Genomic DNA, 23067 nt, shown 5'->3' on the forward strand with positions numbered 1-23067 from the left:
CTAAACACTTTTAAAATGCCCCATGTACATTGTGAGAGCCTCAAATAAATTACGTATGTTCTGGAATAACACAAGCTATAGCCAACTAATCACTATAATTAGCAGCATGTACAGTAGTGGCTGTTTGTTTACACCATCCTCTTATCATCTCTTTCTTACACTGGATTTAGAATCACATGAAATCGTGATGGTCTCCTGCTTAATTTACTGGACGAGACGTGCTCTGGCCGGATTGAGTTGTGACAGATGATTACTTTAGTGCCCCAAGGGGTTGCGCACAAGGCAGTCGGTGATCTGTGAACACACATGGAACATTTCAGCGCAGTCAGTCCCAACGATGGTCAAAGTTGGGTAAATGTCTGAGAGCTGATGCAAGGACTTCAAAATGAATCAGATGGAGTTGCTGTATCAAATAATCGTATTCGGTATGGCGGTATAAGGAATACAAGAAAAAAGAAAAGCACATCGAAACTTGGCTGATCGCTATCTGATTAACGGGACGGGACGTCTCCAAGTTCGTTAAGCAAAACCTTTCCACCATCGAGACAGTTTCTGATAGCTCAATGTATAGTTTATGTGACGCACGGAGTGCACAAGACAAGGCTGTATTCGTACAGGTGCGATTTTGTAGCCTGCACTAGTCAAGCTACTCTTCTTGGGTTGTTGAAACTCACGAAACTCCGAGACTGGAAGTTACATGGAATAAAGTGACAGCCAAAATGAGCATTTACTCTCATATCTGGAGGTTTTTACAGATATTCCTTGCGACGATTGTCACAGTTGTCACCCAAGGTATGTGCCTTTTATTGTAAGTGAACACTAGCCTGAGTGATTGTCTGCATATACCTATATTCATTTAGATTATATTTTGCTCTATTCCATGGATGTTTTTAATTATAGACTCTTTATGGTGTTGTTCGAGGTAAATGACTTAAATGTAAATGTAAATGTAATGAGTAGTCTAGACGTGTATTCTAGTTTATTTCCTATAAAATAATATCAAACTAGTAGCTTCTTAAATGTTTGTGTTGTATCTTTATAATATAATTATGATCGAGATGTTGATGACACAACATAGACCAACTCGGTCCTGGGGACCCCAAGGAGTTCGCGTTTTGGTTTTTGCCACAGCACTACACGGCTGATTCAAATAATCAAAGCTTGATGATGAGTTGATGATTTGAATCAGCTGTGTAGTGCTGTGGCAAAAACCAAAACGTGCACCGCTTGGGGTCCTCTGGACCGAGTTTGTGAAACGTTGAAATAACCACTGTTACCCTTGTGGTTCAAAATGTATTCAACTTAATAGTTTCCTTAAATTATATACCGTACTTTTATGACTGCAATTGACATACACACTGACCAAGCCATCAGTCAAATGGCCTACCAAGATACGGTAGGCCTACCAAGTTACAGTAGGTCCACTTTAGCCTAATTAGCCTACTCCAAAGAGCATGGTAATCACAGTTTTTTAAATTTGATTTTGGGTTGATCTTATTGATTTGTGCTGATGTAACATTGCTGATGTGAATTTTGTTTTTCGCTAACCTCAATTTCTGTCTGGCGTTATGGCAGCGCCAAATGCATGCTCTGGCAATTTCGACTTGTAAAAGCCAGCACTCTGCTATTTTCCAATGGTGGCGCCAGGGTCGGTTAATTTGCCTGTTTAATATAAACTCAATAGCGCTAGGTTGGAAAGGTGTGTCCTTAAAAACATGCGCCAATGTGCCAATTTCAAGCAGCGCTACTGGTGATATTTAAACTGGTTTTTAGCAGTAATGCAATTAGTTATGCCATCGATTTTGCCAACAGAGGAGCACAATAACCTAATCAGTAGTATATAACCAATGTTTTATTCAAATATAATTAGCAGCAAAACAGTCAACAGACATTCATGTTTTTTCTTTATGTTGAACGTAATTATTTGTCCATGCAGCTTCTGTGCAAAGTATGGACTCATTAGGCCGATCTGTGATGCACATTGAATGAAAGGTGTCCGTGACTGTAGGAAGGCCTTTTAGGAACATAAACTTAACAATAGACTGCTTATTGTTTGTCCTTTTTATCATTTACAAAAAATGCATCTTCTGCGTTCATCTGTTGCACCCAACTGTAAAATCGCGGGAATTCCGATCCCTGGCCTTGGTGCTGAATCCTCTTGTAGTTTAGGCTATTTGCCTGTTCATTTGTTTATCTTTCACGTGGCAAAGTCACTAACAGGCCATATCAGGCGATGGTACTGTAAGCTAATCTTATTATAATGTTTGGCCAATGTCCAATTGTCCATGGCTCTAACATGCAGTGCATTCTCGAAATGCGAATGCTATGTGTGTAGACGAATATTTTCATGTTAAAACCAATTGCTTCTATGTTGAAGCCTGACACACCCCGGCACCTATACCACCAGCACTAAGACTTGCCACTGCGTTAAGTAGCGCTGAGATATACCATTATGTTAGGCTTGTTAAAATAGAGCACTAGAGTATGTGTTGGATGTACTGTGTACCAGCACTTCTGTTACATTGGAGTATCACCAGTTTGTGCACTTTAAATCATATAAAATGTTATTTGTCACATGCTTCATAAATAGCAGGTGTAGAATAACAGTGACATTCTTACTTATTGCCCTTCCTAACAATGCAGAGAAAACAATTGAATAATAATAGAAGGACAATAACATGAGAAATAAATACACAATGAGTAATGATAATTGGCTATGTACATGGGGTACCAGTACATAGTCAATGTGCAGGGGTTACGAGGTAATAGCGGTGTATATATATATATATATATATGTATATATGTGTGTGTGTGTGTGTGTGTGTGTGTGTGTGTGTGTGTGTGTGTGTGTGTGTGTGTGTGTGTGTGTGTGTGTGTGTGTGTGTGTGTGTGTGTGTGTGTGTGTGTGTGTGTGTGTGTGTGTGTGTATGTGTGTGTGTGTAAGGTTAAAGTGACGAGGCAACAGGATAGATAATAAGCAGTAGCAGCATATGTGATAAGTCAAACGAGTTAGTGCAAGGGAGGGGCACGTTCCACTCATGAAACGGACACACATGAAACATTTAAATTGCTTTCATTCCCTAAGTGTAGTGACAGTGTCCAGCAGAGCTAGTCCAGAACTCAGTGCTCATTCACATCACCTCAGTAAGGAAATGGACAAGACCCTGTGGACTTTAATTACAAACCCAGCAATATTCCACATCACAAAGGCATTTGCTAAAAAGCTTTTAACTGCCTCAAAGACTGCTATTTCCAGGCGATGTGGCCCTCCTGAATTATAATAAACAGACTGGATAAAGAGATAATAAAAAGGGTGAAATCCTGATAAAACAGATTTTTAAAAGCAGCTTTAAGAGTCTCATTGGATATAGCAATCTCTACCAATCCCAACACAGGCCTAAGCATCTCCCTCCCTCCCCTCTCTTTCTGTACAAATCTGATCAGTGCTCTATCTCATTTGTATGTTTATGTAGCAGTTGCAGGGACATAGGGTCTTTTCAAGAGTAAGCCACCATTTCTATTAGGAGAGCTTTGTCCCTGAAATGCTTAGGTCATGCCTGACCTTTGCCCTGGGGAGAGGACACTGCCATTATGGAAGTAAACAACATCTTGACCTAAACACAGGCTCTCTTCACCACTTCATGTGGAATAAGTGAGATGTCTGTGTCATGGCTCCGTCAAGTCATTGGAAATCAGATCACTTACAGGCTGTTCTGAATATATGGAAATGGCAGGTAGCCTAGCGGTTAAGAGTGTTGGACCAGTAACCGAAAGGTTGCTGGTTCAAATCCCCAAACTGACTAGATTAAAAACCTGTTTGTGCTCTTGAGCATGGCACTTAACCATAATTGCTACTGTAAGTTACTTTGGATAAGAGTGTCTGCTAAATTACTGAATTGTATTTTAGCACATTAGAATGCATGGGGGTTGCACACACAATGTACTTAGTGATGGAGGAACAGACACTTACCTGCATACAAACAAGATGTTATTGCAGAAGAAAAGGAACAGGCAAACTGTTACTGGTCATTCAAACACCATGCATCATAGGCAAGGTTTGTTTGGTGTGTGGTCACCCCAAATCAGTGGGTTCCATCAAGACAAACTCAAGTTGAATAACTTGTCAGAGCGTGATTTGTAAGTCTGTATTAAAAGAGACAATGTATTGTATGCTAGTTGTCTCAATATAATACTGACAATAGCATACAATGACAGCATTGGTAATGTTTTGTTTCCTAGTAACAACCAATAGCCTACTGTAATAGTACTGTAAGTAAAGATACCTTGTTCTCATGCCTGAGCAGTACTGTGCTGTCCAGAAATTGGTCAGCTGACAGCTGTACCTCTACTGGGAACAATGCCAAGACCTAAAGACACTTATAGCCATGTCATTAATTAGCTTTTGCCTTAGTCTCCTCACTTTTTTTGAATCAAGCTTATATGTTTCATTGTGTCCATTGATGCTAATGGTACTGTGGTACTGTTTTTACCCCCAACATTAGAACACAGGACCATATGTAGTCCTGTCAGGCTCCCTGTTCCTAGCGTTCTGATGCCCTCATTATTTGCTTTATCTAACAGGCTCACAAGTAGTAACTTATTCTGAGAAAAGAGACTCATTATGTTTAAAAGTTGCCTTCGTCTTATTTCATCAGTTCTGAAAATCTCTCTCTCTGCTTTTTCATATCTAATATATTATTATTAAATTGTTATTACTATTGCTTAATGCAAGTGCTTATTCCCTAAAGATAAACTCACACTGTACACATCTACCTATTCACAGATATTTTCATTTGGAATCACCTAGAGAATTTGGAAAATAGATTTGATTAACAGCATATAATTCTGCGCTCGGTATATGGATTCAGTTGTGCATTGGCTTTCATCATGGGTAGTGAGGATGGATATACAGTATAGGCGCAGCATATACACTATATATACAGAAGTATGTGGACACCACTTCAAATTAGTGGATTCGTCTATTTCAGCCACACCCGTTGCTGACAGGTGTATACTGTAAAATCGAGAAAACAGCCATGCAATCCCCATAGACAAACATTGGCAGTAGAATGAAGTGCTCAGTGACTTTCAACATGCACCATCATAGGATGCCAGCTTTTCAATTTCTGCTCTGTTAGAGCTTCCCCGATCAACTGTAAGTGCTGTTATTGTGAACTGGAAATGTCTAGGAACAACAATGGCTCAGCCACGAAGTGTTAAGCCACACAAACTCACAGAATGGGACCGACTAGTGCAGAAGCGCGTAGCGCGTAAAAAACGTCTGTCCTCGGTTGCAACACTCACTACCGAGTTCCAAACTGCGTCTGGAAGCAACGTCAGCACAATAACTGTTTGTCGAGAGTTTCATGAAATGGGTTTCCATTGCTGAGTTGCCGCACACAAGCCTAACATCACCATGCACAATGCCAAGTGTTGGCTGGAGTGGTGTAAAGCTCATCGCCATTGGACACTGGAGCAGTAGAAATGCATACTCTGGAGTGATGAATCACATTTCACCGTCTGGCAGTCTGACGGACGAATATGGGTTTGGCGGATACCAGGAGAACGCTACCTGCTAGAATGCATAATGCAAACTGTAAAGTTTGGTGGAGGAGGAATAATGGTCTGGACTGTTTTCCATGGTTTGGGCCAGGCCCCTTAGTTCCAGTGAAGGGAAATCTTAATGCCACAGCATACAATGACATTCTAGAAGATTCTGTGCTTCCAACTTTGTGGCAACAGTTTGGGGAAGGCTCTTTCATATTTCAAATGTTTTATTTAACTAGGCAAGTCTGTTACGAACAAATTCTTATTTACAATGACGGCCTACCCTGGCCAAACCCTCATGACGCTGGGCCAATTGTGCTCCGCCCTATGGGACTCCCAATTACGTCCGGTTGTGATACAGCCTGGAATCGAACCAGGGTCTGTAGTGACGCCTCTATCACTGAGATGCAGTGCCTTAGAACACTGTGCCACTCGGGAGCTCTGGAGCATGACAATGCCCCAGTGTGCTAACCGATGTCCATACAGAAATGGTTTGTCAAGATCGGTGTGGAAGAATAGTTGCAGCACATCTCCCTCCTGCAAAGAAGCAGAAAAGGCCCAGTGAGTGTTTATTCACAGCGGTGGGAGATGTTGCCAGCTCTGGTATTAAACAGCACATCTGTCTGTCAGTGGCCACTGGTGGAGACAGCCCAAGCCCAGGCCCCAGACCCAGCCTTCTCCTACAGAAAATGATTGAGACACATGTCTGTGGGAGAGAAAAAAAACTCCATTTGTGTTTCTCTTTGGATTGTTGCTACGTAGACATGGCTCCGTTGTGTTTCCCTGACCTTGTAAAGCTTTCCAACGAGTACACAGCCTCCGTACGATGGCTGCTCAGTGATAAAAGCAGGCGAAGGAGGGATGTCACACGCCACAGACCATGAGGGACAAGACTCAGTTAAATTTACGAAAATCTCAACAGAAGCGAAGTTACAGGACAGCAGGCAGGCTCAGGGTCAGGGGCAGGCAGAGTGGTCAGGCGGGCGGGTTCAGGGTCAGGACAGGCGAGGGTCAAAAACCAGGAGGGCGAGAAAAACAGAGGCTTGGAAAAGACAAGCGCTGACAGGACAAACGCTGGTAAACTTGACAAACAAAACGAACTGGTAACATACAAACGGAGAACACGGGTATAAATACACATGGGATAATGGGGAAGATGGGTGACACCTGGAGGGGGATGGAAACAATCACAAAAACCGGTGAAACCGATCAGGGCGTGACACTCCTCCTCAGGAAAAAAGCCATCAACAATCCAGTGACAGATGTGCCGTTCTCTCTGTCATCTTTTGTCATGATTTGACAAATAGAACTAAAACATATGTGTCTCTACAGATGCAGATAATTGTCTGTAATCTTAGTCAACTCTGTGGTAAGCACAAGTTTATGACAGTTATGGGATCAAGAATAGTTGTCAAGAGGGACATTGTTGATGATATCTACAAATAGTTGACTTGTCACAGTGGTATGTGATGCATGCATTGTGTATTCTTAGTTTGTCATAGTTCATGATGAATAGAATCACATTACATTGCAGGGCTCTTAGGCTAGTCTTTGGATGAGGTTTTCCTGTTGGCAGAACCGAATGTGCCCAGTTTTCATGAACAAGCATCTGACTTTATTCTGCAATGCAAGCTATAGGCCTACCCTTAAGAGGATAATAGACTTGGTTTCATTATTTTTGAACAGACAGTTAATTATTAACTGACAGTTTGTGAGATAATTTCCGGTAATGAGCATATACCAGGCAGTTGGTGCTTTTCTCTCTCACTCTCTCTCTCTCTCACTCTCTCACTCACACACACACACCAAGTAGGCCAATTAGCCTCCCATTGACAGTGCAGCCTCAGGTCAGCTGCCATAATCTGTGTAATCTATCAAAATGGCCGCAAAATGAGAGTGGATGCTGGCCTGCGGACCTGTGCCCAGTTCACTTCCAGAGAGACAGACATGCCGCAACCCTCATGCTTTTAGGCTGGATCAAAGGGCTCTCATGCTGTTGTCTCTTTCGACATCCTCACGCTACTCCAAACACCCAAAATTACAATTCTGCCCTGTGTGGGAAACAAAGGCAATAACATACAGAAAACAAAGCAGTAACTGTACTCAACAAAAATAGAAACACAACATGTAAAGTGTTGGTCCCATGTTTCATGATCTGAAATACAATATTGCCAAATTTGTTTACATCCCTGTTAGTGAACATTTCACCTTTGCCAAGATAACCCATCCACCTGACGGGTGTGGCATAGCAACAAGCTGATTAAACAGCATGATCATTACATAGGTGCACATTGTGCTGGGAACAATAAAAGGCCACTATAAAATGTGCAGTTTTGTTACACAACACAATACCACAGTTATCTCCAATGTCATTTTAGAGAATTTGGCAGTACATCCAACCAGCCTCACATCCGCAGATCACTTGTAACCACGCCAGCCCAGGAGCCCTACATCCCGCTTTTATACCTATGGGATTGTTTGAGACCAGCCACCCGGACAGCAGATGAAACTGAGGAGTATTTCTGTCTGTAATAAAACCCATTCTGATTGGCTGGGCTGGGCTCACAAGTGGGTGGGGCTATGCCTTCCCAGTCCCACCCATGGCTGCTCCCCTGCCCAGTCATGTGAAATACATAGATTTGGACTTTATTTATTTATTTCAATTGACTGATTTCCTTATATGAACTGTAACTCAGTAAAATCGTTGAAGTTGTTGCATATTGCATTTGTATTTTTGTTCAGTATAATTTGTTTTGTTTTCACGTCATCAGATCATGTAGATGTTATTGCTTGCTACTTTGCCACCTTGTTTTACGTTAATGGTTTGAGCTGAAATCACATTGATAATGGGATTGACTTGATCTAGATGATGGATGATATAATGGCAATGGAGTCTGTTCTGATGCTGTCCCACCAGTGTGCCGGGCCACTGCATCACACTGTAATAACCTTAAGCTGCTCCTGCTATAATTTGTAATATAAAGGCCCTATTGTCTACTGTGTCATGGGAATTCAAAGATTAAGTAAAAGGTCAGTGCTAGCCCTTTCACTTTAATGACGAGGTCACATCCAGTTGATCAGCTTGCCTCAAGTCTAGTTCCTGGACTTTTCTGCATGGTTTCTTTTTAGTATTTCCTGTTGAACCACTATTTTTATAGGATATTTTTGTGTTCAGATTAATAATGATAAAGGCCTTGAATTATTCCTGACCTCTTGATATAACCAAGAAACAATGGACCATGTTGTAGAACTCCTGACCCTGATCATGAAGGGGTGTTAGATAGAGTTTAGAGAAGCAGGAGAGTAGCCAGAAGGTTGTAAATTCCAAGGCGTAGGCTATTAGGAGAGGCTAAGGGTCTAGTGACTCACTAGTCCATCCAAAATGATAAACATTGATTTCCTCTACATGTCTTCAAAACAACAATGTCTGTTAACCTGGGGTAATGTTTTGTCTCTTGCTTTCCCACAGAGTTGAACAGTCAGGAGATGTCAGACAACACCAAGAGCTCTCTGCCATTCCCTGTGTTCCTTCCAGTCAACTACCAGGTGCGAGATGCAGACTGCTTCTTCCTGAAGGAGACCGGTCAGGACATCATGAGAAACTCCAGCCTGCAGACACAGACACAGCCATTTGTCATCCTGAGAGCCAGCCGGCCGCCTATTGTCAACGCCAGCTATGGGCCCCTGTCCAAAGAGCAGCCTGTCCCTCTAGACCTGATCCAGTCTGTGCAGCTGTTCCGGGCCCCGGGGGTATTCACCTATAACTGGAAGGTCCAGTTCTTTGTGCTGACCCCCCGGGTCTACTCATCCATGCCCAAGGTGCAGGTGTTGTTCTATGTGGCTGGGAGGGACTGGGACAGGGGAGCAGAGGGATTAAATGATGAGTTGCCCTGTGTGATGTTGTTTGCCTTCTGGCAGACCCAGGAGGTAAGGGGCTCCTGTGCCCTTGGAGGTCAGAGGGGCACCTGCATGGCTGAGCTGGAGCCTGTAGCCAGCTGGTTTAGTCCCGCAGCAGAGAGCTCTAGCCGGGAGAGGCTGTACCTAACAGAGGGCAACACAGTAGAGCTGTACTACCAGGCCCGGCCCAGTGCCTACGGGAAGTGCAGGGAGTGGGATGGGGGCCGCTGGGATAGCTCAGAGCAGCAGCAGCAGGCTGAGTACGTCCCTGTTACTCCAATGCAAAGAATCGGCAGTGTACGCCTCCTTCAGGTGCCCAAGGGAGCTGCATCTGTGTCTCAACTCAAGCTGGGAAAGGCCGTTGTCATTCAGACCTCCTCCAAACCCCTGAAGAAAGATATCGCCACTTTCAACATCCTCACGGCCAGCTCCTCCTCCCTGAAGAACTTCACTCTGCGGTGAGTCTCATATGACATGATTGATGTTTTCACTCATACTTAACCTACTTTACTTTTTATTATGTCAAGTCACGTATTCTAAAACAATAAGTTATCTTAAAAATGCATAATTCCAAATGCCACTATTTCCCTATGACATATAGGAAACAACTATAGTGAAGTGCTTTATCAGACCAATAACTGTCCTGTAGCACACTGTGGTTCTAATTGGTTAACAACTAACCCTATTTTTTGATGTATTGCACAGTAGCCCAACTTATCTTCTACATTTAGCCACACGTTCCCAAACTGTCCATTAGAAATAAGGGAATATTGGAGGAAATTAGATTTGATGTGGATTAAAGCATTTCTCAGAAAATATTATAGATGTTAGCAGTCTTACTGAGAATTGAGGCAGATTATTCATGTTAAATTGAAAAATACATGTCTTTGCTAGTGGAGAGTAATGATATTCAGAGCTATTTCAACTTCCCTTGCAGTCATCAAGCAACTATTGCTTTTGCATTAACCTACTATATTCCAGTATTTTCATCATTCAGTTAATCATAATTTAAGGTGAGTTTTCCTCTCTCTGTGATTTTTCTAGGCCCAATGGCAATTTCCTCTTCTCCTCACTCACTCTGGCTATTTTCAGGTTCGGGCTTAACTTCTTTAATGTCGTACCAGGTCTGGGCTCGGGGTTCAGTTCACCGGGCTTGGGTTTGACCGGGATCAAATGTTAAGTTCTGATGAGAACTGAGAAAGGCAGTGCCAATTATGCATGTGCTTTGAATTCATGGTGACTTTGTGTGAAGTAAATACACTAGGCCAACGGCTTCCATGAGACAACCTATTTGGATAAAGTGCTATTTTATTTTTGGCTAATTTTCTGCTGCACATATTGTGTATTTTGTGGAATTGCATTAGTGCGACAATGGGGGGAAATTTGGTCATTTCCCGGTAATTTTACACCTACGGTAATATTTAACTGTATATACAGTACCAGTCAAAGTTTGGACACACCTACTCATTCTGGTATTTTTCTTAATTTGTACTATTTTCTACATTGTAGAATAATAGTGAAGACATCAAAACTATTAAATAACACATATGGAATCATGTAGTAACCAAGAAAGTGTGAAACAAATCAAAATATATTTTATATTTGAGATTCTTCTAAGTAGCCACTCTTTCCCTTGATGACAGCTTTGCACACTCTTGGCATTCTCTCAACTAGCTTCATGAGGTAGTCACCTGGAATGAATTTCAATTAGCAGATGTGTTAACTAAAGTGTTAGTTAAAAGTTCATTTGTAGAATTTCTTTCCTCAAGGTGTTTTTAGGCAATCAGGAAGGGTGGTATACAGAAGCTAGCCCTATTTGGTAGAAGACCAAGTCCATATGTGAACATTTGAAATTGTGTTTGTTTAACATTGGATAAAAGCAGAGACACAGAGTGACAAAATGGTATATCATACACAGCATTTGAGGAACAACTGGAAAGTAATTCTGCTTTGAAAGTTGATAAACTTCACTTTTGAGAAAATGGCCTTTGAATGTTTTAGTACAGTACCTACTGAAGAGCTCTTCTTTGTCTACACCCATTCAGCATCGTTCACACCCTCTTATGCTTTAGGGTTGATCTGAGCGTTCTGTCCTAACAACAACAGTCAAGCACTCAAGCTAACTGGCTAACGTGAGAGAACAGTTCACTGACCATTTTACTCGCCCTAGAAGAGCTGGTTCGGTTGTTAATATGTTATCCAGAGCGTTGGTGACTGCAACTGTGCTGCTGGCAACAATTTAAGCTTTTTTGGCAATGTTTACCAATACTGGCCATATTCAACATGTGTTTAGTGTTCGTAAATTTGCCATTTATTCTGCACTCTGGCACACTCAAGACGAGTGCTCTGAAATCAGAATAAACAAATCCAAATCCATTCTATTAGTCACATGAGCCGAATACAACAGGTGTACCAACAGGTTCACCTTACAGTGAAATGATTACTTACGAGCCCCTAATCAACAATGCAGTAAAATAAAATACAGATAAGAAGTAAAAGTAACAAGTAATTAAAGAGCAGCAGTAAAATAACAATAGCGAGACTATATACAGGGGGGTAGCGGTACAGAGTCAATGTGCGGGGGCATCGGTTAGTTAATATGCACATGTAGGTAGAGTTATTAAAGGAACTATGCATAGATGATAACAAAAGAGAGTAGCAATGCAAATAGTCTGGGTATACATTTGATTAGGTGTTCAGGAGTCTTATGACTTGTGGGAAGAAGCTGTTTAGAAACCTCTTCTACTTAGACTTGGCGCTCCGTAGGTGTTCCTTTTGACCCGGTGGGAAAGGCCAGTGTGGAGTGCAATAGAGATTGCATCATCTGTGGATCTGTTGGTGCGGTGTGCAAATTGGAGTGGGTTTCTGGGATAATGCCGTTGATGTGAGCCTTTCAAAGCATTTCATGGCTACAGACATGACCAGCCTTTCAAAGCATTTCATGGCTAGAGACGTGAGTGCTACAGGTCATTTAGGCAGGTTACATTCGTTTTCTAGGGCACAGGGATTATGATGGTCTGCTTAAAACATGTTGGTATTACAGACTCAGACAGGGAGAGGTTGAAAATATCAGTGAAGACACTTGCCAGTTGGTCAGTGCATGCTCAGAGTACACGTCCTGGTAATCCGTCTGGCCCAGCAGCCTTGTGAATATTGACCTGTTTAAAGGTCTTACTCACATCGGCTGAGGAAAGCGTGACCACACAGCCGTCCGGAGCAGCTGGCGCTCTCATGCATGTTTCAGTGTTCTTTGCCTCTGAGCGTCAGAGCCAGTGTAGTACGATTCGATCTTAGTCCTGTATTGACGCTTGTCTGTTTGATGGTTCGTCGGAGGGCATAGCGGGATTTCTTATAAGCTTCCGGGTTAGAGTCCTGCTCATTGAAAGTGTCATCTCTAGCCTTTAGCTCAGTGCGTATGTTGCCTGTTATCCATGGCTTCTGGTTGGGGTATGTACATACAGTCACTGTGGGGACGACGTCATCGATGCACTTATTGATGAAGCCAAAGACTGATGTGGTGTAGTCCTCAATGCCATCGGAGGAATCCCGGAACATATCCCAGTCTGTGCTAGCAAAACAGTCCTGTAGTTTAACATGTGCTTCATCTGACCACTTTTTATCGACCCAGTCATTGGTGCTTCCTGCTTTAATTTTTGATGTAAGCAGGAATCTGGAGGATAGAGTTATGGTCAGATTTGCCAAATGGAGGGCGAGGGAGAGCTTTGTACGCGTCTCTGTGTGTGGAGTAAAGGTGGTCTAGAATTATTTTCCCTCTTGTTGCACATTTAACATGCAGATTCAGTTTCCCTGCATTAAAGACATCTGCCGCTAGGAGCACCGCTTTTGGATGAGCGTTTTCCTGTTTGCTTATGGCGTAATACAGCTCATTGAGTGTGGTTTTAGTGCCAACCTCGCTCTGTGTTGGTATGTAGACCGCTACAAAAATTACAGATAAACTCTCTTGGTAGATAATGTGGTCTACAGCTTATCATGAGACGCTCTTCGTCAGGTGAGCAAAACTTTGAGACTTCCTTAGATATTGTGCACCAGCTGTTGTTTACATAAATGCATAGGCCCCAGCCCCGTGTCTTACCAGAGGCTGCTGTTCTGTCTTGCAGATAGTGTTTAACCCGCCAGCTGTACTGTATGTTCTTAATGTCGTCGTTCAGCCACGACTCAGTCAAATATAACATATTACAGTTTTTAATGTCCCATTGGTAGGATATATGTGCTTTCAGTTCGTCCCATTTATTTTCCAATGATTGAATGTTAGCTAGCAGAACGGAGGGTAAGGGCAGATTAGCCACTCGTCGCCTGATTTTGCCTCAATTTATTTTTCCTTCTCCAGCGAATCACAGGGATCGGGCCTGGTCGGGTGTCTGCAGTATATCCATCGAGTCTGACTCATTGAAGAGCAACTCCTCATCCAATTTGAGGTGAATAATCCCAGTTCTGATGTCCAGAAGCTCTTTTCGGTCATAAGAGACGGTAGCAGCAACATTATGTACAAAACAAGTTACGAACAATGCAAAAAAAAACATTAGCATGGTTGGTTGAGAGCCAATAAGACTGCAGCCCTATCCTCCAGCCCTACCCTCCTTCAATTTACGGTTATAGTTAAGGTTATGACTTAGGTTCAAGGGTTAATGTTAGGGTTAACTAACATGCTAAGTAGTTGCAAAGTAGCTAAAAATCAGTAAGTAGTTTCAAAGTTCCTGCAATGCTAAAGTTGTCTTTGATGAGATTTGAACACACAACATTTGGGTACTAGACGTTCATGTTATATACCTATCCATTCACTCCAACCAACCACCCTCCTTTCATGTTTGCCTAAGTAACCTTCTATCTTATGTAACAATACCAAACGTAACATATCATACTAATTTGAGAGTCCTAGATTTATGTTTACTGTGTTATGTCTAGTCTATGAGATCAGTCTATTATACCAGATCTGACTTATTTGTTTGTGTTCAAAATCTATGTTTGACCAATCCGCAAACCAAACCAAAGATAGATAAACTAAGATATCCAATCATATCAAACCAGAAAACATCCTCTTGGAAGGGTGTCACCTCAATGTGTGATGGCCTTAGGGGGTTGGCTGGGTAGGGCAATTGCATACAGTGTCATCATAGTTCACTCTGAACAACTACAAGTAACCACAGAGCTCATATATCCATATAGATAGCGTAGGAGTTCTATTCAGAGGACAAGTTTGAGATAAATACCAAACGTGGCTGCAATAGTGTTATTCTATCACACATTTAACAGTCAGTCCTCTGCATACTGCATGTTGACCCCTTGATGGGGGAAGGGCTGACTGGTCCTTGGGTATATTCTTGGGCCATTTGTCATGTTGCCGGAGGTGACACATCAAGAGCACATCAATTAGGGCTGAACCAAAAGGAGTATAGGGAGGTTAAAGGGTGTGTGTGCGTGTGTGTGCGTGTGTGTGTGTGTGTGTCAGTCACCAGATCTCAACCTAATTTAACACTTATAGGAGATTCTAGAGCGGCGCCTGAAACAGCTTTTTCCACCTCCATCAACAAAACACCAAATTATGGAATTTCTTGTGTAAGAATAGTGTCACATTCCTCCAATAGAGATCCAGACACTTTTAGAATCTATGCCAATGAGCATTGAAGCAGTTCTTGCAGCTCGTCGTGGCCCAATGCCCTATTAAGAAAGTTTAGGTTGGTGTTTCCTTTGCCTTCAACATAGACAGGTGGAGATTTATGTTGTCTTGCTTAGAGATAATACTTGTTCTACTGCTACTATATTTCCTCCAAACTACTGTATGTGGTGAATGATTGTCCTGTCTGGGGTTCCAGAATCAATTTTCTCTATATGCCGCAATTATTTATTTGGCTTGCATGTATTCTGTTATCCATTTGATGGTATCAGGAAGAAATGTATATCAAATTGCTTATCGTTTTTATGACATACTGTACATCTCTTACCTAGAGATCTTATTCCCCCTGAAGTTGAAAGGTAAACTCTGCAAACACAGGTGCCACAGTCACAGGGGCTTTGTCTATTCTGTAGGCGGGCTTCAATAGGCTAAAAAGGGGATGACCCAAAAAGCAGGACAGCCGGAATGCATTATTCAGCATGTCCTTTGTTCAGCCATTCGTATACCCAAATGATAACGGTACCTGGAGGAGACCAATATTAAGTCAGTCAGTGGTGAGCGTTGCATGGATGAACCTCACCTCCTTTTTTGAGAATATCAAATTAAGTGGAGATGGAAGGTCTAGCTGAAGGAGCTGGTCTCTCCCTCAACCTCAATAGGGCCATCTGCGCTTACAGTACTGCTTTTCCCAGAGCACACTGGCAGGCACATGCACTGTTCTGATTTAATGCTTTAGCTGGGATTTCTCACCGTCAACAGTCTATACAGTAGCTTCTCACCCCACAGTGTTTGCTGTGTCTTAGTAATGTAAATGTTTTCATGTTTTCAATAAAACTTTGATAAAGTACAAGAATATGTAGCAACTTATTTGAATGAGATTGATTTAAATCAAGTTGGCAGCCTTCTCTCTTCCTGTTCCACTCCCCTGTGTTGGAATCTATGTTTACTTAAGCAGTGGGGCTGAAAATAAGCCTTTTCCCTTGGCTCTCTTCATCTGTCACCCCAGTGCCCATGTATCTTAATCGCTGTTGCTTTAAATCCATTTGAAATTGCCTCTCACTCACAGTCTCTCCTCAGTCGCTCTGCCTCATGGGGTCAATGGCCACATAATAACAACAAGGAGAGCAAAGGAAGAGGATTGATGGCAGGATCTCCTCTCCTCAAGAAGTTATTACCTTGCCTCTCATAAACAGAGGAGTACATCTGTGCGTATGTTCAGTATCTGTGTACTGTTCACCTCCCTGCCCACACACACAGCCGGTGTTCTAGCCCTCCTCTTCCGCACCATGCGGCCAGTTAATTAAGGGGTCCTGTGTGTCTCTTCTGGTCTGGGCCTCAGCAGCTGTCTGGCTGTTTTATCACTGTTCAAGTGTACCATTAAGTTAGGCTTAACGCTTAGTCGTCAACATAATGAGCCAAGTGGTGGTGATCGCTCGGGACCAGAGATCCAGTCAGAGTGTGATAACATGGTCAAGCCACACCTGATAGTTTCATTAGCTTTCCATTAGATTGTTTTTGCAGGTTTCATTCTCTATTACAGATGTATTACTGCTCATATTGACAATGTAGTGCCATCACCTCTGTCTGCTGCATGGTAAATTACATGAGGGGGAATCAGATTGCTGTAGAAAATGTGTTTAGTCTGTGCACCATTAGCTGGCTAGTGTTACAGATTGAGTTTGCAAAACCCCAGATCACAGCCTCAGTATTTAAGCAACGATTAAATTATTAAATCGTGATGATATCTGATCAAACACCATTTGTAGTTAATTCAATTCTCTCTGATAACAATTTGTTTTAATCACAGACAGTATCATGAATAAAACCAATAAGCTTTGCTATACGCCGGATACTGTGTCAGATCTCCGCTGTATCTATTCTTCATGTGAATGATGGGGATTTGGGCCTGGTCCGCGAGAAACAGTATATCCTTCACGTCAGTCTCATTAAAGGAAACATCTTCATCCAGTTATATCCAGAAGCTCTTTTCGGTCATTAGAGACAGTAGCAGCAACATTATGTACAAAATAAGTTACAAACAATACACAATTGGTTAGGAGCCCGTAAAACAGCAGCCATCCCATCCGGCACCATTATTTCAATACAAGGCATGTATCAAACCCGTTAAAGCAATAGTTGTGTGTGGTCACCTAGATGATCATTTCAGCACAGTTTTGATTGGGACAGCTCCATTGTGCTGCTTTGAGACAAGCGTCTATCAATGTCTGATTTTTGTTTTCACTGAATCTCCATTTGGATATTTGGCAAAAATTAGGCTGGGGAAATGTTAGCTAAGTTGAGGTGAGTGCTAATGACCGTTTTTATTTTAGTTTGCTTATACATTAGCAGATAAGAACATTTTGCTAGTATGTTATACAAGTGGAGTTTTCTCTTCAGCCTGTCCTAATCAATCAATGTGATTTTGTTTCACTGAATCTCTGTCTGCATATTTGTTTAATTGATCTCTAGCTGGACAAGTGGAAGTGGTAGCTCATTTATTCACTTGCTCATCTATCACTGATCAGAAACATTTAGCGTGCAATAATTGAGCCTAAATCAAGTGTATTCTTTGTTCTATTGACTCATGTAGTAGCTTTATATAGAGTGTAGGCTATTTTCATAATGTCCCAATCCCACTGAAACTCCAAATCCTGACTCACGAAAATTCCTAACTTTATTATGTAATCTATTGGTAGCATTATCAAAGCACGCCTCGCCTATGCATGCCAAAACACCGCTATAAAATATACCCCACTTCTCTGCGCTGTCTCGTATTGCTGCCCATCTGAGAGCTTTGGTAGAGAATGTGTGATCAATTATCAGGTATGAAGGTAAGACCCAGATACAGACCACGTCAAATAAACAATAGTTTAATATCTCAACAGGGGCAGGCAATAATCAGTTCCAAGCAGGCATGGGTCAGCAAACCAGGTGGGCCAATGGTACCGGACGGCAGGCAGGCTCAGGGTCAGTGTAAGGCAGAGGTCGGTAATCCAGAGAGGGGGCAAAGGTACAGGTCGGCAGGCAGGCAAGCTCAGGGGCAGGCAGAGTGGTCAGGCATGCGGGCTCGGAGTCAGGACTGGCAAAGGTCAAAACCAAGAGGGAGAGAGACTGGAAAAAGCAGGAGCTGAGACGCAAAACACTGATTGACTCGAGCAAACAAGATGAACTGGCAACAGACAAACCGAGAACCCAGGTATAAATACACAGGGGATAATGGGGAAGAGGGGCAACACCTGGAGGGAGGTGGAGACCATCACAAAGACAGGTGAAACAGATCAGGGTGTGACGTCAACAAACGATATGAGAGTAGATATATGGACTTTTTCCACATTTTCATACATCAGTCTTATTCTAAAATGGATTAAATTATATTTTCCTCATCAATCTCTACATGCAATACCACATAATGACAAAGTGGAAACAGAAATACCTTATTTACATAAGTATTCAGACCCTTCACTATGAGACTCAAAATTGAGCTCAGGTGCCTCCTGTTTCCATTGACCATCCTTGATGTTTCTACAACTTGACTGGAGTCCAACTGTGGTAAATTCAATTGATTGGAAATGATTTGGAAAGGCATACACCTGTCTATATAAGGTCCCACGGTTGCCAGTACATGTCAGAGCAAAAACCAAGCCATGAGGTCAAAGGAAATATCCGTAGAGCTCCGAGACAGGATTGTGTCGAGGCACAAATCTGGAGAAGGATACCAAAAAATGTCTGCAGCATTGAAGGTCCTCCATCATTCTTAAATGGAAGAAATTTGGAACCCCCAAGACTCTTCCTAGAGCTGGCTGCCCAGCCAAATGGAGCAATCTGCGGAGAAGGGCCTTGGTCAGGGAGGTGACCAAGAACCAGATGATCACTATGACCGAGCTCCAGAGTTTCTCAGTGGAGATGGAAGAACCTTCCAGAAGAACAACAGTCTCTGCAGCACACCACCAATCAGGATTGTTATGGTAGAGTGGCCAGACGGAAGCCACCCCTCAGTAAAAGGCTCATGACAGCCCACTTGTAGTTTGCCAAAGGGCACCTAAAGGATTCTCAGACCACGAGAAACAAGAAAGATTCTCTGGTCTGATGAAACAAAGATTGTACTCTTTGGCCTGAATGCCAAGCGTCACGTCTGAAGGAAACCAGGCACCATCTCTCTGATGAAGCGTGGTGGTGGCAGTATGATGCTGTGGGTATGTTGTTCAGTGATCAGGATCTAGGGAAAGATGAACGGAGCAAAGTACTGAGAGATCCTTGATGAAAACCTGCTCCAGAATTCTCAGGACCTCAGACTGGGGCAAAGACTCACATTTCAACGGGACAACGACCCTAAGCACACAGCCAAGACAACACAGAACTTGTATACAGGTCTTGGAATGTCCTTGAGTGGCCCAGCCAGTGCCCGGATTTGAAACCGATCTCTGGAGAGACCTGAAAATAGCTGTGTAGCAATGCTTCCGATCCAACCTGACCGAGCTTGAGAGGATCTGCAGAGAAGAATGAAGAAACTCCCCCAAATCAGGTGTGCCAAGCTTGTAGAGTCATACCAAAGAAGACTCAAGGATTTAATCGCTGCCAAAGGTGCTTAAACAAAGTGCTGAGTAAAGTGTCTGAATACTTATGTAAATGTGATATTTTGTTTTTTATTTTGAATTAGCAGACATTTAAAATCCTTTTTTTTGCTATGTCATGACGAAAAATTTATGATGAAAAAAGCTATTTTATCAATTTTAGAATAAGGCTGTAACGTAACAAAATGTGGAAAAAGTCAAGCGGTCTGAATACTTACCAGTAAAAGTGACGGTTTTAGCCAGCCGGCTACTTTTCAACCGCAGTCCCTGGGCAGGCTATTAAAAACAATTACATTACTGATAATTAATGAGCAGTGAGTGTAACCAATGTGAAATGGCTAACTAGTCAGCGGTGGTGCGCGCTAATAGCGTTTCAATCGGTGACATCACTTACTCTGAGATAGTGGTTCCCCTTGCTCTGCAAGGGCCGCGGCTTTTGTGGAGTGATGGGTAACGATGCTTCGTTACCCACATTTTATTTGAGACTACTGTACAACCATTCAGATTAATTGTCAGATTCAACAGAAGATCTCTTTGTTTCTTGGGACCTAGAACAAGTACAGTGCCTTGCGAAAGTATTCGGCCCCCTTGAACTTTCCACGCCCAATTTTTCAGTTTTTGATTTGTTAAAAAAGTTTGAAATATCCAATAAATGTCGTTCCACTTCATGATTGTGTCCCACTTGTTGTTGATTCTTCACAAAAAAATACAGTTTTATAACTTTATGTTTGAAGTCTGAAATGTGGCAAAAGGTCACAATGTTCAAGGGGGCCGAATACTTTCGCAAGGCACTGTATCTCTGTTTTGTCCGAGTTTAAAAGTAGAAAGTTTGTCTGAAACACATGCTTCTAGCGAGGCAATTTTGGGGCTATACCATGTTTCATTGAAATGTACAGCTGTGTGTCATCCGCATAGCAGTGAAAGTTAACATTATGTTTTTGATAGTGAAAACAATACTGGTCCTAAAATGGAACCTTGAGGAACACCAACATTTACAGTTGTTTTGTCAGAGGACAAACCATTCACAGAGACAAACTGATATCTTTCCGACAGATAAGATCTAAACCAGGCCGTGTAGACCAATTTGCGTTTCCTATCTTTCCAAAAGAATGTGGTGATCGATGGTATCAAAAGCAGCACTAAGGTCTAGGAGCACGAGGACAGATGCAGAGCCTCGGTCTGATGCCATTAAAAGGTAATTTACCACCTTCACAAGTGCCGTCTCAGTGCTATGATGGGGTCTAAAACCAGACTGAAGCATTTCGTATATACATTGTTCGTCTTCAGGAAGGCAGTGAGTTGCTGTGCAACAGCCTTTTCTAAAAATGTTGAGAGGAATGGAAGATTCGATATAGGCCGATAGTTTTTTATATTTTCTGGGTCAAGGTTTGGCTTTTTCAAGAGAGGCTTTATTACTGCCACTTTTAGTGAGTTTGGTACACATCCGGTGTATAGAGAGCCGTTTATTATGTTCAACATAGGAGGTCAAGCACAGGAAGCAGCTCTTTCAGTAGTTTAGTTGGAATAGGGTCCAGTATGCAGCTTGAAGGTTTAGAGGCCATTATTATTTTCATCATTGTGTCAAGAGATATAGTACTAAAACACTTGAGAGTCTCTCTTGATCCTAGGTCCTGGGAGAGTTGTGCAGACTCAGGACAACTGAGCTTTGAAGGAATACGCAGATTTAAAGAGGAGTCCGTAATTTGCTTTCTAATAATCATGATCATTTCCTCAAAGATGTTCATCAATTTATCACTGCTGAAGTGAAAGCCATCCTCTCTTGGGGAATGCTGCTTTTTAGTTAGCTTTGCGACAGTATCAAAATTGTTCTTATTGTTTGTTCTTATTGTTCTGATTGTTCTTATTTTCCTCAATTAAGTTAGAAAAATAGGATGAACGAGCAGCAGTAAGGACTCTTCTGTACTGCACGGTACTGTCTTTCCAAGCTTGTCGGAAGACCTCCAGTTTGGTGTAGCGCCATTTCCGTTCCAATTTTCTGGAAGCTTGCTTCAGAGCTCGGGTATTTTCTGTGTACCAGGGAGCTAGTTTCTTATGAGAAATGTTTTTAGCTTTTCCTACAGACAACTGACAACATTGGAAAGCAGCAATACACAGCTAGGGATTATGTTCACAAATCTGATTGACCTTTAGCCATGTCTTCATGTGAAAGTGTGATCGGTGGTGCAGTTATGTGTGTCTGATGTCAGTGTTTTCCATACATGGGAAGCTCTCACAGAGAAAGCAGATTGACTAAAGGTGCTTTTCCTTATGGGAACTATAGAGCCACCTCTCATGGCAGACCTTGTGGATCTGCTGCCATATGTTTGGGTTTTCTGTTTAACAAAAGTACTCAGCGGAGGGGGAGCCAGGCCATTTAGGATCTTGAATACAAGACATGCATCGGTGTATTCCACAAGATTTTCCAAACTCAGGAGCTCATGCTTTCTGAGGATGTAACAGTGATGATGGCTATTGGTCTTCCTATCAAGCACTTTGAGAGCCTGTTTGTAAGACATACTAAATAGGTTTTAATGTTGTACAGCAAGCTTGGGCCCAACTAGTCAAGCAGTATGTTAAGTGGGGGAGTATCATAGATTTGAAGTATAGTTTTGCTACCTCTGTAGTCAAACAATTTCATATAAATTGGAAATGATCTAGGTTGAATTTGGTTATTTGAATTACCTTTTTCACCTGCTTTTTAAAAGAGAGGTTGCAATCAAGTATGATGCGAAGGTACTTAAAATCAGATACCACCTGGAGCTTCTCCCCTGACACATAGACATCTGGCTCAGTAGCATCTGACACGCAGACAGTTTTTTTCACATTGAGATGCGAGTCACTGAGCCACTTTGTAACCATGGACCAATACAGTAGTGAGTTCTTGTGCAGCTTGTTGTTTGCTCTTTGCATTCACATATATCACTGTGTCATCCCCATACATTTGAACTTCAGACCCAGTACAGACAGAAGGCAGATCATTAATGTTCAGGCTGAACATGAGGGGCCCCAGTATTGACCCTTGGGGCACGCCCACATCATAGCTAAGAGTAGGTGACAGCTCATTGCTCACTCTGACGTACTGAGTTCGGCCTTCAAGATATGACTTCATCCATCTCAGGGCATTGGGGGAAAAGTTGAACTTGGGCAATTTTGTGCTGATAACCTCATGGTTACCAGTATCAAAAGCCTTCCTTAGGTCCAGAAACACAGCCCCAACAACGCCCCTCCTGTCATTACTAAATATCAGTTTCACATGCTGTGAAATCTTTACATAGTAGCACAGACAAACAGGCAATGTGGAGCAGCGTCAATCTTACTTTGGGAGAACCCTGGCATAGTGACCTTGGTTTTAAACCCTTTAAATGGGCACTTCCGAATTTTGTATTTCCCGGCACTCTCTGGATAATTCTGAATCATTCC

General features: G+C 42.3%; 1 protein-coding gene across 1 annotated transcript in view; it reads left to right on the forward strand.

The window, feature by feature from the left end:
* The first annotated feature begins 254 nt into the window (after positions 1-254).
* The window catches only part of LOC124036240 (transmembrane protein 132D-like), a 58611-nt gene continuing 35798 nt past the window's right edge, over positions 255-23067 (forward strand). The window contains exons 1-2 of the mRNA XM_046350542.1: positions 255-792; positions 9017-9902. Coding sequence (XP_046206498.1) covers positions 720-792; positions 9017-9902 — 959 coding nt within the window. The 5' untranslated portion in view covers positions 255-719. The remainder of the gene's footprint in view (positions 793-9016; positions 9903-23067) is intronic.

Source organism: Oncorhynchus gorbuscha, linkage group LG05, assembly GCF_021184085.1.
Source record: "Oncorhynchus gorbuscha isolate QuinsamMale2020 ecotype Even-year linkage group LG05, OgorEven_v1.0, whole genome shotgun sequence".
Taxonomy (NCBI): domain Eukaryota; kingdom Metazoa; phylum Chordata; class Actinopteri; order Salmoniformes; family Salmonidae; genus Oncorhynchus; species Oncorhynchus gorbuscha.